Source organism: Ochotona curzoniae, unplaced genomic scaffold, assembly GCF_017591425.1.
Source record: "Ochotona curzoniae isolate NIBS_2020 unplaced genomic scaffold, NIBS_Ocur_1.0 contig_2861, whole genome shotgun sequence".
In the NCBI taxonomy this organism is placed as follows: domain Eukaryota; kingdom Metazoa; phylum Chordata; class Mammalia; order Lagomorpha; family Ochotonidae; genus Ochotona; species Ochotona curzoniae.
In genome coordinates, this window is record NW_024465620.1 from 1,755,939 (window position 1) to 1,771,576 (window position 15,638).

The 15,638-nt window shown below is 62.1% G+C and overlaps 1 protein-coding gene across 5 annotated transcripts; it reads left to right on the forward strand.

Moving 5' to 3' along the window:
- The first annotated feature begins 1,369 nt into the window (after positions 1 to 1,369).
- Positions 1,370 to 14,486, forward strand: MED25 (mediator complex subunit 25). Of its 5 annotated transcripts, none has more exons than XM_040977985.1 (18): positions 1,370 to 1,559; positions 1,686 to 1,731; positions 1,855 to 1,979; positions 7,143 to 7,241; positions 7,427 to 7,547; positions 7,675 to 7,837; positions 7,961 to 8,091; positions 8,216 to 8,303; positions 8,395 to 8,588; positions 8,850 to 8,978; positions 9,173 to 9,258; positions 9,349 to 9,406; positions 9,575 to 9,682; positions 10,621 to 10,809; positions 10,960 to 11,031; positions 11,139 to 11,363; positions 11,521 to 11,701; positions 13,413 to 14,486. In XM_040977985.1, the coding sequence occupies exons 1-18, from the start codon at positions 1,426 to 1,428 to the stop codon at positions 13,655 to 13,657; spliced, it is 2,394 nt and encodes a 797-aa protein (XP_040833919.1). In that variant the 5' UTR covers positions 1,370 to 1,425; the 3' UTR covers positions 13,658 to 14,486. The 5 variants fall into 5 exon arrangements, with proteins under 5 accessions (XP_040833919.1, XP_040833920.1, XP_040833921.1 ...); XM_040977986.1 differs by having other exon boundaries at positions 7,678 to 7,837; XM_040977989.1 differs by having other exon boundaries at positions 1,371 to 1,559; positions 13,519 to 13,647.
- The last annotated feature ends 1,152 nt before the right edge of the window (positions 14,487 to 15,638 follow it).

The following is a 15,638-nucleotide window of genomic DNA, read 5'->3' on the forward strand; positions in this document are numbered from 1 at the left end:
ACTTCCCAGACAACTCCCTGCTTGTGGCCTGAGAAAGCACAGTTGAGAACGGTCCAAACCTTGGGACCCTGGGAGACCCGGAGGAGACACCTGGGTTCAGATTGGTGCAGCTCTGGCTGTTGTGGCCACCTGCTGAATGAACCAAGGGACAGATCTTCCTCTTACCTTCTCTCTGTATAACTGGGTTTGCAATAAACATAAAGAAATTAATAAATAAGATGATGCAGTGGGACAAAACGAGGAGGGATGGTATTCCAGTGCCTGGAGGCAAAGCCGAGGCCCTAACATGCCCTAAGAGCTGTGTGGGAACCTGCTGTTCTCACCCAGGTCCTCCCAGCCACCACCCCACCCCCCGCACTGCTGCTTCCAGAAAGAATGCACACGCCAAGGACCCAAGGCTGAATGCCTGGGTTTCACGGGCGGGGCGATGAGCAGGTTTTAGCTTCTTCATGGGCCTTGTAAAGTTGAGATTGAGTGTGTGGCGTGAGGAGTGCGTGTAGGGGGAAGTCAGGTTTCTTCCGCCTTTAAACAATACAACGTTCCTGTTTTTTTCTAAGAGGTAAGCATTACGTAAGTGTCCACTCCGTTCCTCCCCTCCCCTGGTGTTTGTTCTTGCGGGGACCGATAGATCGAGAAAAGTTTATGGTTGCTGTCAACTTGAGGGTGAACGTGCAGCCGTGCCCAGGCCGCCTTTCGAGATTATTCCATGTCTTTTCTTTCTCAATGTCTCTTTGTCGCGTTGACAACTTTAATCCACCCGGCCAGCTTCCCGGCTCCGCAGGCCGAAAACAACGCTCCCTTGTTGCCTAGCAACCCCCGAGATGGGGTCGGGCTTCGTGTCCCCGAGATAAACAACAGCAGGCCCCCAGTTCCCTCCCAGTCCTAGGCGACCTCGCGGCGTTGCCAGGGAGCCTGGTCGGCCACGAGGGGATGGGATCCGTCCCCGCCCCCACTCCCCGCCGCGCCAGAACGAAACTTCGTCGTCCAGATGGACAAAACAAGGCCCGCGTGCGCGCTGCCTAGCAACCAATATCCCGGTTCTCCCTGCGCGGCCGGCAACGTTCCAAAAAAAAAAAAAAAAAAACGCCCCGCTCAAATATGGCGGCCGACGGGGCGCGTTTCTGAGGTATTTTTTTGTTCTCGAAAAGTCTTCAAAACATCATTGCGGGTCGGCCTCCAGGGCCTCGGAAGGAGGCCAGCTCTCGCCCCTTCCGAGCCTGCCCCGCGGCTGCGGGTGTGAGTGAAAGAGATGAAAACACAGCGAGCCGGGCCTCCGTGCCCCGCACCAACATGGCCGCCGGCGCCCTGGCCGCGGCCCGAGGCCGGCCGGGGCGGGAACGCGCTCGGCGCAGGCGCACTGGCGCTCCTCCCGCTGTGGCTGCGGCGGCGACGGCGAAGACGGCGGCCGCTTCTTCCGCGCGGGGCATGGTCCCCGGGTCGGAGGGCCCGGCCCGTGCCGGGGGCCTCGTGGCCGACGTGGTGTTCGTCATTGAGGGGACGGCCAACCTGGGGCCCTACTTCGAGGGGCTCCGCAAGCACTACCTGCTCCCGGCCATCGAGTGAGTGCGGGTTCCGCCACGCCACTGCGGCCCCGCCCTCCTGCTGCTATTTATAATATATATAGATGTACTTAACATCTCTGTGTCAGGACCCGACCCCCAATTTTTCACCTCCGATTCTCGTAGGTATTTCAACGGTGGCCCCCCGGCTGAGACGGACTTCGGTGGGGACGTGAGTCTTGGGTTGGGGGGCTCCCGCGGGGCCTGGGGGAGGTCTGGGGGTGACTGGCCGGGTGTTTTGGGGGACACGGGCTGCCTGAGATGCCAGGTCGCCGTGTCCTCCCTCCCATCGCAGTATGGAGGGACCCAGTACAGCCTGGTGGTGTTCAACACCGTGGATTGCGCCCCGGAGTCCTACGTCCAGTGCCACGCGCCTACCAGCAGCGCCTACGAGTTTGTCACCTGGCTGGATGGCATTAAGTGAGCGTTCCCCCCGCTGCGAGGGGTTGGAGGGGGTGCCTGGGCCAAAGGGTTCCTTCCTGCTTGAGAAGTGGAGAAAAACTTCCCCGGGTGTGGCATCCTGGCCCGGCGCCAGCACCAACTTCCCTGCCTGGTTTCCTCTTTGCATCTGGAAGTGCCAGGGCCGAGAGGGAGTGAGTGCCAGGCCAGGCCGGGCGAGACCCCCCTGACCCCACTTCCCCGGGGTGGATGGATGGGAGGGTTAGGCTCTTTTCTGCAGGGAACCTGTCTCGGCTACCCAAAGTCTGCCCCTTGAGTTGTAGTTGTGTGTGTGTGTGTGTGTGTTAAGAGGTGGAGACCCTGTGTGTGTGGGGAGGGACGGGGGTACACCAGGACCTTGTTCCTTGGGCTATTCCCACCTCTCCTGGGAGGCAGGAGACGGAGCTTAGGGGAGGGACCCAGGCCCCAGTGTGGGTGGAGTGCAGGTGTCAACAGCCACCTCACTCTCTGGGCCGCTCAGCCATCTCCTTGGTTGCACCACACAGGGTCAGCTCTGAGCCTAGTGGCTTGAAACAGCTGTACTTTCTGGGATCGGGAAAGGAGCAGGCTGGTGGGGCAGCTCAGCCCTGCAGCCTGAGAGGAGGCCACGACTCGCCCAGGGCTGGAGGCCGGAAGATCCGCCGCCTCCCACAAGGCGCACGCGGGCCGCTGGCCGTGGGCCCCTGGTTCCTGGCTGGCTGGACGCCAAGAGGCTGCCCCACAGGCCTGCCCAAGCGGCCGTGCCCGAGCCCCTGGGCTCCCTCCCAGGGGACACCAAGAGGGAATCACGGGTCCTAGGGTCCTGGTCCTAGGGTCACACTGCAGGCCCAGCGTGGCAGTCTGCTTGGGAGTGCGTTGCGCCATGTGGGGCGTGGGGGTACATGAAGTCCCAGGGGGAAGTAGGATGATTGGGGAGCCCTCGGGGCCGGTTACTGGAGAGTTAAGTGAGCCGGTACCTGCTTAAACAGCACCTGGGTGAGCAGGGACACTGCGGAATGCCCAGGGCACATGGGGCTCCAAGGTCTTGATGTGACACGAGATAGCATTGAAACCCATGCACGTGTGAGAGCTCGACACGAGAGTAATGGAGAAAGTGCACGGACTTCAAAAAGTGGTTTGCATAGAGATCAATTTTTTTAAGGTTTATTTGATTTTTACAGGTAGAAGGTGCATGCAAGGGAGGACTTAGCCACTAGGCAACCGCTCCAGCCTCAGATAGACATTTTTTTTTTCTAAGTTTTATTTATTTTTATTGGAAAGGTAGATTTACAGAGAGGAGGAGAGACAGAGAAAAAGATCTTCCATTCACTGATTCACTCCCCAAGCAACGGCTGGAGCTGTGCTCATCTGAAGCCAGGAGCCAGCAGCCTCTTCCAGGTCTCCCACAAGGGTGCAGGGTCCCAAGGCTTTGGGCTGTCCTCGACTGCTTTCCCAGGCCACAGGCAGGGAGCTGGATGGGAAGTGGGGCTGTCAGAATTAGAACTGGCACCCGTATGGGATCCCAGCAGATGTAAGGCAAGGACCTTAGCTGCCAGGCTACCGCGCAGGGCCCCTAGAGTTCGATATTTTTTTAATAGATTTATTATTTGTTTTTATTGGAAAATCATAAATACAGGAGAAGAAAGAGAGGAAAATCTTCCTTCCAATGATTTATTCACTAAGTGACCGCAACGGCCAGAGCTGTGCTGATCCAAAGCCAGGAGGAACCTGGAACCTACTCCAGGTCTCCCACACGGATGCAGGGTCCCAAGGCTTTGGGCTATTCTTTACTGCTTTCCCAGGCCATAAACAAGGAGCTGGATGGGAAGTAGAGCTGCCGGGAACTTGCATCCATATGGAATCCTGGTGTATGCAAGGCGAGGACCTTAGCTGCCATCTACCACCCTAGGTCTGATAGACTTTTTTAAAAAAGCTTTTTATGTAGATTTGTTTGAAAAGCAGAATGATGGGGGGGAGATAGCAGGGGGCGTGCGTGTGTGTGTGTGTGTGTTCGTTCTGTCTGATAACTCCTCAGATTCTCGTAGCCTGTGCTCAAACCGGAAGCCAGGGACCCCATTTGAGTCTGCCATGGTTGATCCCAGGACTTGCCTTCGCAAGAACGCTAGCAGGGAGTTGGATTGAGAGCAGAACAAATGGGAGTCGAACCAGCGTCCTGGCATGGGTGCCAGTGTCGCGGGTGGCTGGAAAAGAGGCCGGCGTCCTGTTGTTTGTTGTTTCTGTCTCCTGGGTACCACAGTGGTTGCATCAGTGAATTCTTAGTTTTGTGCAAGGATGTGGAGCACGTTGCCATCCTGCCCGGCTGGGGGTCCTGCCTGGGGTCAGGACTCACTCGTGCCTGGGCACTGCCCTATAGCAGGCTACTGGTACGGAACGTTGGCAGATGAGGGGCTGTGCGTTTGGGTTTTAGTGGGGGACACCCAGATTGCAGGGAGTTGAAGGACCTCGCTCACCTCTGCTCCCTGAATGCCTGCCCGGCAATTGCAGGAGGGTAGGTTGTGGGCAGAGTGGTGTCCTGTGCTAGAGGCCTGGTCCATATCACGTCCCCCAAATCCTGAGCGTCCTAAGGGAAGGTAGTGAGTGAGGCAGTGACCCAGCGACTCCAGGCCAGCGTCTCCCTGGTGGGAACCTTCCCTGATGGCGTCCTCCTTCCTCTGCCCGCCACTGCTTGTTGCAGCTCATCCTGCAGATGTGGCTGTCCAGGCCCCTGGGGCCCTCAGGAGATCCTGGCTGAAGAAATGGGGAGGGAGAGCTGCAGGGAGCAGTCTCGGGGCCCTGTTGTAGATGTTGAAAGCACCATCAGCCCCTTGGGCAGATTCCTCAGTGCTGCCTGGCCCCCAGCCGCCCACGCTGCCCCCTCTGTGGCTCGGAGCGTGCTGTGCTGGCGCCACACAGGCCAGCTTTGCTCTCTCCCGATCAGCCGATAAGTCCCGGGCACCGCTGGTTACTGCGCCCAGTAGTCATTGTCCAGCGGGCAGGTCGCTCTGAGCTAAGTGCCTGTGACGGTCACAAGAAGGCAAGCATTGTTCCCGCCTGGAGAGTCCTTATCTCCTCTCCGGATGTCAGTTCCTGAAGGAACAAGGCATGCCGTGTGACCATGGGCAGCTGCGTGTGAGCCATTCTGCTCTCCATCTTTGGGTGGTGGGGGTGGGGGCTTCCCCTAGCCAGGCAGCTAGAGTCCCTGAGACGGTTGGGGGCACAGGGAGACCCTGGGGCTTCTTGTTTGTTCGGCCCTGCTGTCTGCACCATGTCCCAGCAGCGCCTGGAGCGCACAGAGCACGGTGGCCCTGGTCCTTGGCTGTGGCTGGCCCCTGGGGAGCCCTTCGTCAGGCTGCCCACTGCGCATGCCCGTGACACGAGCAAGTGGGTGGGGCACACCTGCGGGTGTGACATTCCTGTGATCCAAGATGCTTTTAAAGATTAGCTTGTTTGAGAGGCAGAGAGTTTGAGAGATCTTTCATCTGCTGGTTTGCTCCTCAGGCGGCCATAATAGCCACAGCTGGCCAGAGCCAGGTGCCCAGGTCTGCCACGGGGGTGCAGGGGCTGAGCACCAGGACCATCCGCTGTTGCTTTCCCGGGTGCATCAGCAGGGCACTGAGCCAAATGCAGAGCAGCTGGGAGTCTGGGATGCTGGTGTCGCAGGTGGCGGTTTCACTGGGCCACAGTGCCAGGCCCAGCTGGAGAGGTGAACTGCATTTTATTTCTGTCCCACGGTTTCTAGCATTTCGTTGGCCCCTGGGGTCTCGGTGTCCTGAGCCTTTCGCAGTGGCCCTTGTCATGGTGTCCCCTGCCGCCCCATCTCCTGCCATCTCCAGGCCTTCTCTGTTAGCTTTCAAGGCCACATCTTTCCAAGCAGGTGTTTCCCATGGCCCCAGCCCAGCCAGGGCACCGTGGCTTTGCCCCAGAAGGCTCCAGAGGGAGCAGTTTTTCTGCTGCTGCAGCAGGAAGCTGGCAGCACGCTGGCTCTTGGGTTGGCTGTGCCTGGTGGGGTCCACCCCGTCTGTGACCTTGACGCCTTGCAGCATCTATGTGTGAGGATGAGGAGGGCTGGGAATGGAGCCGGTGCGGTTCCCCAGGCCCTGTTTGTGGGGCGTCACCAAGATGGCCCTGAGCCGTGACCTTCCTTGGGAGTATGGACAAGAGGGCAGGCTGCCAGGGTGTCTTGAGAAGCAGTCAGGGAAAGCTTCTTGGGGGGAGGGCGCACAGAGGGCAGTGACAGAGCTTGGGTCCTCACAGAGAGAGGTAGAGCTACCCAGCAGGCAGGCGAGCAGGCTGGAGGTGAGGGCTTGGACTGTGCTGCCACAGCAGGCCCCACCACCGGGCAGGCTGCCCAGCCCGGAGTGACACACCATCGGGTGGGGCTGGGAGTCGGCATGCTGCTGAGGACACTGCCTGTTCCCCTTCCGGCGTCTAGCGGGCCCAGGATCCCTGGACTTGGGCTGGTGCTGTCCTTGGCCTCCGCAGCTTCTCCCCTCTGTGTGTGCTCTGGATGGTGACACTGGTCCCCTGGTGATCTCGGGGCCTGTGAGTGGCACAGGTACAGATGCCAGACTGGGACGCTGCTTTCCATACATGAGGACTTAGTTCGAGTCCCAGCTCGTCCACTTCCTGTCCAGCTCCCTGCTAATGTGCGCTCTGGGAGGTCACAGTGGTACCTCAGGTACTTGGGTTCAAGTGCGTGCAGCTTGTGGCTCCCATCCCTGACATGGTAGCGTTTGGGGAATGAGCCAATGGGTAAAGGGTTTCTCTTCTGGTGTCAGTCTGCGTGTATGTGTGTGTCTTTCAAATAAAATGGAAATGACCTTGTTTATAAATTCTGAGGTACTTGGGAAGGAGGGGAAGGCCTCAACTTGTTTACTTGAGGGGGAGGCACAGTTGAACCCCCAGTTTGGAGGAACACAGGTCCCGTGCCCCCTAGGAAGTGAGGTGAGACCAGGGCTGGCTTTAACAGTGGGACAGTGGAAGAGTGGACGGGTCATCCCCATACCAGGTCACAGCTTAGGGGCCCAGACCCCCCGAGTAAAGTGACAGAGGTCCCTGCCCTGGGCCTGGTGCTGTGGCCCTGTGGAGACAGTGCCGGGAACTGCGTAGCGTCACTGTCCTCCACATGAACACGGGCATCTGAGGGCTGACTCTTGGCCTCCGCAGGTTCATGGGCGGGGGTGGTGAGAGCTGCAGCCTCATCGCCGAAGGCCTCAGCACTGCCCTGCAGCTGTTCGACGACTTCAAGAAGATGCGGGAGCAGATGTGAGTGAGCCCCGCGCTCTCCGCTGGTGGGGAGTCCCCCGCTGTCCTGACCCTCCTGCCCGCTGACCGCAGGCCCCTGTGCAGTGGGGTGTTCAGCTGCAGCGCGGGGTGTGGGGCAGGCTCAGCCAGGGTTGGGTCTGGGGCCCTGGAGGTCCCCTGCTCCAAGCCTCACCTTGGCCCCGCAGTGGCCAGACGCACCGGGTGTGCCTGCTGATCTGCAACTCGCCCCCATACCTGCTGCCCGCCGTGGAGAGCACCACATACTCGGGCTGCACCACCGACAGCCTTGTTCAGAAGATCGGGGAGGTGAGGGGCCGGGGTGGCGTGTGTATGCTGAGCCCGGGGCTCAGAATGGAGCGCAATGAGGTGGGCAGGGTCCACTGCTCTGTGGGCAGGAGCCCCACCTCAGCGCCCTGCCCACCTCACCCTGCAGCAGGGAATCCACTTCTCCGTGGTGTCACCCCGCAAGCTGCCTGCCCTGCGCCTTCTGTTTGAGAAGGCGGCTCCCCCGTCACTGTTGGAGCCGCTGCAGCCGCCTGCGGACGTGAGCCAGGACCCCAGGCACATGGTGCTGGTGCGGGGCCTTGTGCTGCCTGGTGAGGCCGGGCACCAAGGGGTGGGTGGGCAAAGGTGCTTGGTCGGTGTGTCTGTTGGCCCCTTTGACCTGGGCGTGGATTTTTTCCCCCTTCTCTTCACCCTCAATCCTTCCTGGCACCAAGTCGGGGGTGGCTCAGCCCCAGGCCCCCTGCAGCCGAAGCAGCCGGTACCTCTGCCCGCTGCAGCTCCGTCAGGCGCCTCGCTGTCGGCTGCTCCCCAGCAGCCTCTGCCGCCTGTGCCCCCACAGTACCAGGTATGGGTGTTGGGGGAGGGGGGCAGCTCCCAGGACTCTAGACTCGTGGCTATGCTGCCCCACGGGGCTGCAGGTGTGTGGCCACGGGACTCACCTTCCCCATCAGCTCTTTCCTCCACCCCAGGTCCCCGGGAACTTGAGTGCAGCCCAGGTTGCTGCCCAGAATGCTGTGGAGGCTGCCAAAAACCAGAAGGCCGGGCTGGGCCCCCGATGTGAGTCTGGTGGGTGGGCTAGGCTACCTGGGCAGGCCCTGCCATGCACCCCTTGCTCCCATCCCAACCACCTCCCTTGCTCTCCCTGCAGTCTCTCCCATCAACCCTCTGCAACAAGCTGCCTCAGGCGTGGGACCCCCCTTCAGCCAGGCCACTGCACCTCCACTACCTCCAGGAGCTCCCGGGGCCCCCAAGGCCCCTCCTGCTTCCCAGCCCAGCCTGGTATCAACAGTGGCCCCTGGTTCGGGCCTGGCACCCTCCTCGCAGCCTGGGGCCTCTGCCATGGTAGGTTAGCCCCCTGCACCTGCTCCCTCCTGTGGCCGCATCCTGAGGGGGTGACAGGGATCTGTGTCCTCAGGCACACCTGGGGCGGGAAGCTTGTGGTTCTGGGCGGTCAGAGCTGCTTTGAGGACAGTGCCGAGACGCTGGGAGCGCAGGTGCTGTTTCAGGCATAGGAAGAGAGGAAGAACCAGGAGCAGCTCTTCCTGTCAGGCTGCCCCGCCTAGGAACTGGTATAAGCCCACCCTCCCCCTCTCTCTCTTGTAGGCAGCCGCAGTGGCCCCTGGTTCCATCAGTGCCCCTCCCCCAGGCCAGCTGGGGGCTTCAGCCCTGGGTGGGCAGCAGTCGGTCTCCAACAAGCTCCTTGCCTGGAGTGGGGTCCTTGAGTGGCAGGAGGTGAGCGGTGTGTGGCCCCCAGGGACTGTGGTGTCAGTGCACCAGGGGGAAGGTGCCAGAACATTGTGTGAGAGGGGCCTGGGCAGCAGGCCTGAGGACCAGCAGAGGCCCTGGCACCTGTGGGAGTGTTGGGGAGGTGACCCGGAGCAGGCCCCGGGCTGCAGGACCACGTCATTCCCTCTCCTTCCTCGTAGAAACCCAAGCCTGCCTCAGTGGATGCCAACACCAAGCTGACACGCTCCTTGCCCTGCCAGGTCTATGTGAACCATGGAGAGAACCTGTAAGTGGGAGGGCAGGGGCAAAGGGTGGCGGGCAGCAGGGGATGGTGAGGGGTCAGAGTCCCACCGACACCTGCTGGCCTCCCCCGCAGGAAGACGGAGCAGTGGCCGCAGAAGCTCATCATGCAGCTCATCCCCCAGCAGCTGCTGGTGAGTGTGGCTCTCCCCTCCCCGCCACCCCTCCTAGACCTTCCCTCCCCTCCCCTGCCTCCTCCTGAGTCTCCCCTCCCCTGCCTCCCCTCTCCTTCCCTGCCTCCCTTCCCCCCAGTTGCCCCTCCTGGCTTGCCTCATGTATCATGGGGTGCCCTGTGTTCGCAGACCACACTGGGCCCGCTGTTCCGGAACTCAAGGATGGTACAGTTCCACTTCACCAACAAGGACCTCGAGTCCCTGAAAGGCCTCTACCGCATCATGGGCAGTGGCTTCGTGAGTCTGCCTTCCCCAGCCTTTGGCCCAGGGTGCCATGGGTATGGGGGCTGCTGGGGGGTGGCGACGCTGCCCCCCACTGGGGGTAGGAGGATCAGGGAGCCCTCTCGCGTGGTAGCCCTTGGCTGTTGGCAGTGCCATGCCAGTCTGTGCCCACGCCCTCAGGGCCATGTTGTCCCCATTATTGGTGTCACCTCTCTGGCTCTTATCTGCTCTCATAGGCCTCCCCAGGGCCTGGTCTGGCCTTGCTGCGTTGGCACAGGGCACGCCACCCAGGAAGGCCCCTACCTAGGGGACAGACCCAGCTTGGCTCCTGACCGACCCTGCTCCCTCCCAGGGAGGGCTGGGGCACTGGGGCAAGCTTGTGGGCACCAGGCATCTTTCCGGAGGGTTTACCCAGGCTGTCAGTTGCACATGGTGTTCCCAAGGCAGCCAGGCTCCTGGAGCAAGGCTGAGTCAAGGCGGGTGCAGGCACAGGGTGCTGGTGGGTGATGGTGGCAGCTCTGGTTGTCTAAGCATGGGGTTTGGACAGACACAGCAGCCCTCGTGGGTCTAGCAGGGTGTGCCTCCCCTCAGGACCATGGCCGGGTGTGGTCCCAGACTGAGCCTTGGGCCAGGTGCCAGCTTGGTGCTGGTCGTCTTACCTTCATGGAATGATGTGGCCCATGGCTTGTCATGGCAGTCACCCCGACCCTGCATCTGCCAGTCCTTTTGGTCATGCAGCTTTTGAGCCCCTCGTGACCCTCCGTGGCCCTGGGCAGGGGGTGGCCCGTGAGGCAGTAACCAGGGTTCAGAGTTGTGAAGCTGGGATCTGGACAGCTGGCAGAACCCCAGCCTTGCCCCACCCCCTCAGGCACCTGGTCTGCCTTCTAGAAGGGAAGGGAAAGGGCCGCTGTCTCCGGGGGGCATGGACGGGTCTGAGCGCCTCTGCCCCGCAGGCGGGCTGCGTGCACTTCCCCCACACGGCTCCGTGCGAGGTGCGTGTGCTCATGCTGCTCTACTCGTCCAAGAAGAAGATCTTCATGGGCCTCATCCCCTACGACCAGAGCGGCTTCGTCAACGGCATCCGGCAGGTCATCACCAACCACAAGCTGGTGCAGCAGCAGAAGCTGGAGCAGCAGCGAGGGGTGAGCGGCACCTGGGCCCCCTTGTGCCCCCACCGTGGGTGCCTGCAGCCTTTGTCCCCTCACATCCCTGGGGTGTTGGGCTTGTCTGTCTCCCTGCAGACAGCGTGTCCCCCGCCACGCAGTCACTGACCTGCCTCTCCCCGCTTGCAGATGGGGGGGCAGCAGGCGCCCCCAGGGCTTGGCCCCCTTCTGGAGGACCAGGCACGGCCCTCGCAGAATCTGGTAAGGACAGCTGGCAGGAAAGGAGCAGGCTAGTCCGGGTGGCCTGTGGGGTCGTGGAGCTGGGTGGTGGCTCTGCTCACTCCCCTACTCTCCTCTCTCCCCACCAGCTCCAGCTCCGCCCGCCTCAGCCCCAGCCTCAGGGTGCTGTGGGCACTACTGCTACAGCGGGGCAGCCACAGCCACAAGGAGCTGCCCAGACCCCACCTGGAGCTACCCAGGGACCTCCTGGAGCAGCACCAGGCCCAGGCCAAGCTCCTCCAGGCTCCATCCTCCGACCCCAGAACCCTGGGGCCAACCCACAGCTACGAAGCCTCCTCCTCAACCCGCCCCCGGTGAGCTGGAGACCTGTGGAGCCTCCTCATGGGTTGGTCACCGGAAGGGAGGCGGAGCTCCGCCAGGGGCTGGGCCCAGATTCTCCCTCCCCACCTCACCCTTCCCCACTGCCCAGGGCCCTCAGAAGAGGCCTCTGAGCCATGCTTTGTCCCCCAGCCCCAGAGCGGGGTGCCCCCACCACAGGCCACCCTCCACCACCTCCAGCCACCAGGGGCTCCCGCGCTGCTGCCCCCACCACATCAGGGCCTGGGGCAGCCCCAGCTGGGGCCCCCACTGCTGCACCCGCCACCCACACAGTCCTGGCCTGCACAGCTTCCCCCACGGGCCCCGCTGCCAGGTAAGCGGGCCCCGGAGGAGGGCGAGGGTCTGCCCTGGGCCAGAGCATCCACTGACACCACAGGCTCTTGGGAGGGGTGCCTTTGAACCTGAGAACCAGGGGATTCCCCATGGCCCTCGGGGACTCGGGGGCTACCGGGACGCACAGGCATGGGCAGGCGGCTGGGGGGTGGGGCTCCTCGCTCTGCTCGTCCACATGTCCTGGGGGTCACTGGGAAGTGAGGTCTCGGACCAGAGAAATGATTGGGAAGGTGAGCAGAGGCTCACGGGAAACCGCTTGTCTGCAGCCAGGTGGGGAGTGAGGTGTCTCTGGTGGGCCCCTGCCCCTGGACTGCTGGAGAGCTGGGTGCCTCGGGCGCTCAGGCAGAGGGAAGAGGCAGGCCCAGGGCCCTGCAGGGCCCCAGGGACTACTGGGAGATGCAGTCCCTTCCCCACTGCCCCCCAGGTCAGATGCTGCTGAGCGGGGGTCCCCGGGGCCCGGTCCCCCAGCCGGGCCTGCAGCCCAGCGGCATGGAGGACGACATCCTCATGGATCTCATCTGAACCACGCCCCCCAATAAAGTTCCTTTTACCACACGCCCGGCTCCCGTCACTGACGTCCCGGTCCCCGACCCTGGCCCTGCTGCAGCGGGACCCCTGCAGGTGGCGGAGCGCCCCGCGGGGCCTCAAAAGCCAAACCGCAGCCAGTGGGGCCAGGAGGGGGCCCGGGGCAGGAGGTGTGAGCTGATGGATGCTTCTGGAATGAGCTTGGAGAGGAGCTGCAGGGGGCTCACTGTGCAATGAACTGTGCCGGCTGGTCCCGGGGCCCCAGGGGGCTGGAGGCAGGGAGGACCTGGGCCACCTGCTGTGTGTCACAACAAGCAGCTGTGCTGTGGAGGGTGATGGGACCAGGCGGGGAGCCAGGAGAAGCCAGACCAGGGCTGGGGCAGGCTGTGTGCTGGTGGTGGTGGGTGCCAGCCAGTGTCCTGAGGTGCCTGGGGCAAGGTGCCCCGTGGGGGTGCAGCTCATGCTCGTGGGGGTCTGGGTGTGTGGTGTTGGATGCGGCAAGGACAGTGGGGTGCATGTGGAAAGGGCAGCCCGGGGCCAGCAGCATAGCTCCTTGGGCTTGGGGCAGGGTACATGGTGGGGCCGGTTGAGGCAGCAGGCCTGGCAGGGCACAGGCTTGGGCTGTTGCAAGGAGGGTGCTCTGAGAGGCCCCGGGGTGGCTGGCGCTGCAGGGTGTGGAGCAAACGGGGCTGGTCTGCCCCGGAGGTGCAGGGTTCCGGGACCTGCCCTGCAGAGGCCGCAGGCTGGCGGCCCGGGCCCTCTCAGATGGGTTTTGTTTGGCCTTCCCTGTGTTAGCATACTTGGCACTTTCCTTACAAGCTAGTCGTCCACGTGGGACACCACGGACAGACACACACACACGCTTCTCAGCTCTTGCTGAGTCGCAAGCTCTGGCGCCCCGGGCCCACCCTTCTGTCTGGCAGCAGCGGGCCGGAGCTGCCCGTGTCAGCGGGGCGCGGGCTCCCCGGTTCGCCACAGTCCCCACCACCCCCTCCTGCTCCCTGTCGCGAGGCAGAGGCCCGGCCTGCGCCCCAGGGCTGGCGCTGCGGGCTGGCACTGCGGGCTGGCACTGCGGGCTGGCGCTGCGGGCTGGCACTGCGGCGGGCGCTGTGGTAGTGTGCAGAGGAGAGTGAAATCATTTCTTGTACCCATGTCTCTATCAAAAGCGGCAAAACGAAAGAGAGAAGGAGAGGGCCGCGTGTTTCGAGAGAAATGGGAGCGAGACTATTTCTTTGTGGAGGTGAAGAGCCTGCCCACGTGTTTAATCTGCAGAAAAATCGTGTCCGTGCTCAAGGAGTACAACCTGAAGCGGCACTACGAGTCCAAGCACAGCAAGAGCTACGACCAGTACACGGAGCAGACGCGCGACGCCGTCCTCCGGGAGCTGAAGAAGGGGCTCGCCTGCCAGTAGGGCGCTCTGCAGCCAGCCACGCCGCCCAGGGCTTTATTTATTCCAGGTGTGGACAGAGCTTCCATGTGCTCTGTGGCACCTGCACGAGGTGACTTGAGGAAGACGTACATTTCCACAGACCAGCCAGAATTCAGAAGCACAGTGCTCGTGGCCATGGCTGTGGCCCTGGCGACCGGTCAGGCCCCCTTCGGCCGCAGGTGGCAGCATTTGGCGAGGACAGCGGGAACCCCCAGATCCACTGAGACGCTGAAGGGACAGATCCTGGGACTTCTGAACGCTGCTCCTGAGCTCTGCCCTGAGCCGGCTCGAGGTCTTTGCTCCACCCTGGATCCCCTGCTGGGGCCTCACAGCCTGTTGAATGTGTGATCCTGTGGGAAGCCAGAAGGGTGCGCGATCATTGGACGCCCTTAACCTGCCGAGTTCATGGCCAGGCTGGGGAGCAGGTGCCCTATGGCCCACCCTGCCCAGACTGAGCAGCTGCTGAGCGCCAGCTCCTGCAGACGCAAGGTGCTGCGGCCTGCCTGGGCAGTCCTGGGTGCCAGCCATTGTCCATCAGGAGCCCTGAGCCACGATGCTGTTCCCAGCACGAGGGTCTAAGGTCAAATCTGAAACTGCCCATGCCCTTGGTGCCACAGCGAAGGTCAGCCTCCCAGCTTCAGCTCAGAGGAACAAGAGAATTATGAAAGAGAGTTTTAATAATTAAATATTTCTATTTTTCAATTTGTATTTTTTCAATCTTGAACTGAAAATATAAGCTCCAGTTTCCTCCCTGTTTGTATTCTGTTCCATGCCTTCACCTTAGCTCAGTAAAAAAAACCACTTGCTTTTACCTCTGGCCGTGGCCTCTCCTTAACCTCAGCTGGCTTGCTCACTTCTGACTCGCCTGGCCCCTGCAGCCTTCGGAGCTGGCCACCCCCATCCCTGGGCTGTCCCTGGAATTTGGCGTCAGAGCCGGGGAGAGGGCTGGGGTGCTGGGGACACCCTTCCCTGGGCAGAGGAGGGCTTGTGGGGCCACGGAAGGGGCGATGGGGCAGGCCCCCAGGCAGCCTTCGGAGACAGGGACAGATGGGTGAGGGCTTGATGGGGACTGTGGCGAACTTGGAGGGTGCTTGCCCCGCCTCCTGGCATTCAAATTGAAACGCAAAACACTGTGAGGACCAAACAAAATCTACTGGCCCACAGGGCTGAGGAGGCCACTGGGCTGCCATTGCGCGACCTCTGGAAGAAGAGGATTCGGGAAAAGAACTGAGAGAGACCCCCTTCTGTGGGGGCTGGGCAGGGAGCCACAGCCAGGAGAAGCAGGCAAGTAGGCGGCTGCTGAGGCCAGGGTGGCTGGGGGTGGGGCCTGGGGTGATCGGGAGCCCCACGGATGGCAGCCCAGCTGCCCGACCCACCCCTGCAGGAAAACCATCTGGCCCCAAAGTAAACAGGTTTGAGAAGTTTCCAGGCCCCAGCTGCTGGGCTTCCAGCAGTGGCAAACGGGGGCTCACAGTCCAGGTGACCTTGACCAAGGCTGGAGAGCGCCAGGGACACCCACAGAGCTCAGTGTTGTGTGTGGGGGGAGATGTGCTCTGCCCTGGCTCAGAGCTGAGGAGGAGCATCTGGCCAATGGGGTCCTGTTCCAGCTTCAGCCCTGCGCCCCCCACACACTGTGTGACCCTGAACCCGACCTGCCTCCTCTGCGTCTCATTCCCGTGTCCCCTGGGACCAGAGCCCCTTCCCCAAGCAGTGCACGCTGTAGCACGTTGGTCAGGACGCGCTGACTCAGCCTGCTGTCCCAGTGTGGTCTCCATCTTCGATTTAAAAACAAGTGCTGAGGCCCCCCACCTGATGAGCCCTGACCGCGGCGGCCCTGCAGTGTTGGGGACCCAATAGCGAAGCCCCTTTCCCACCCACTGTCCTGACCCGTGTCCAGCAAACCACTGTCCCAACAGAGGCCAGCAGGCTGGCCTGGCGTTCCATTGCATTTCCACCCGCTCGT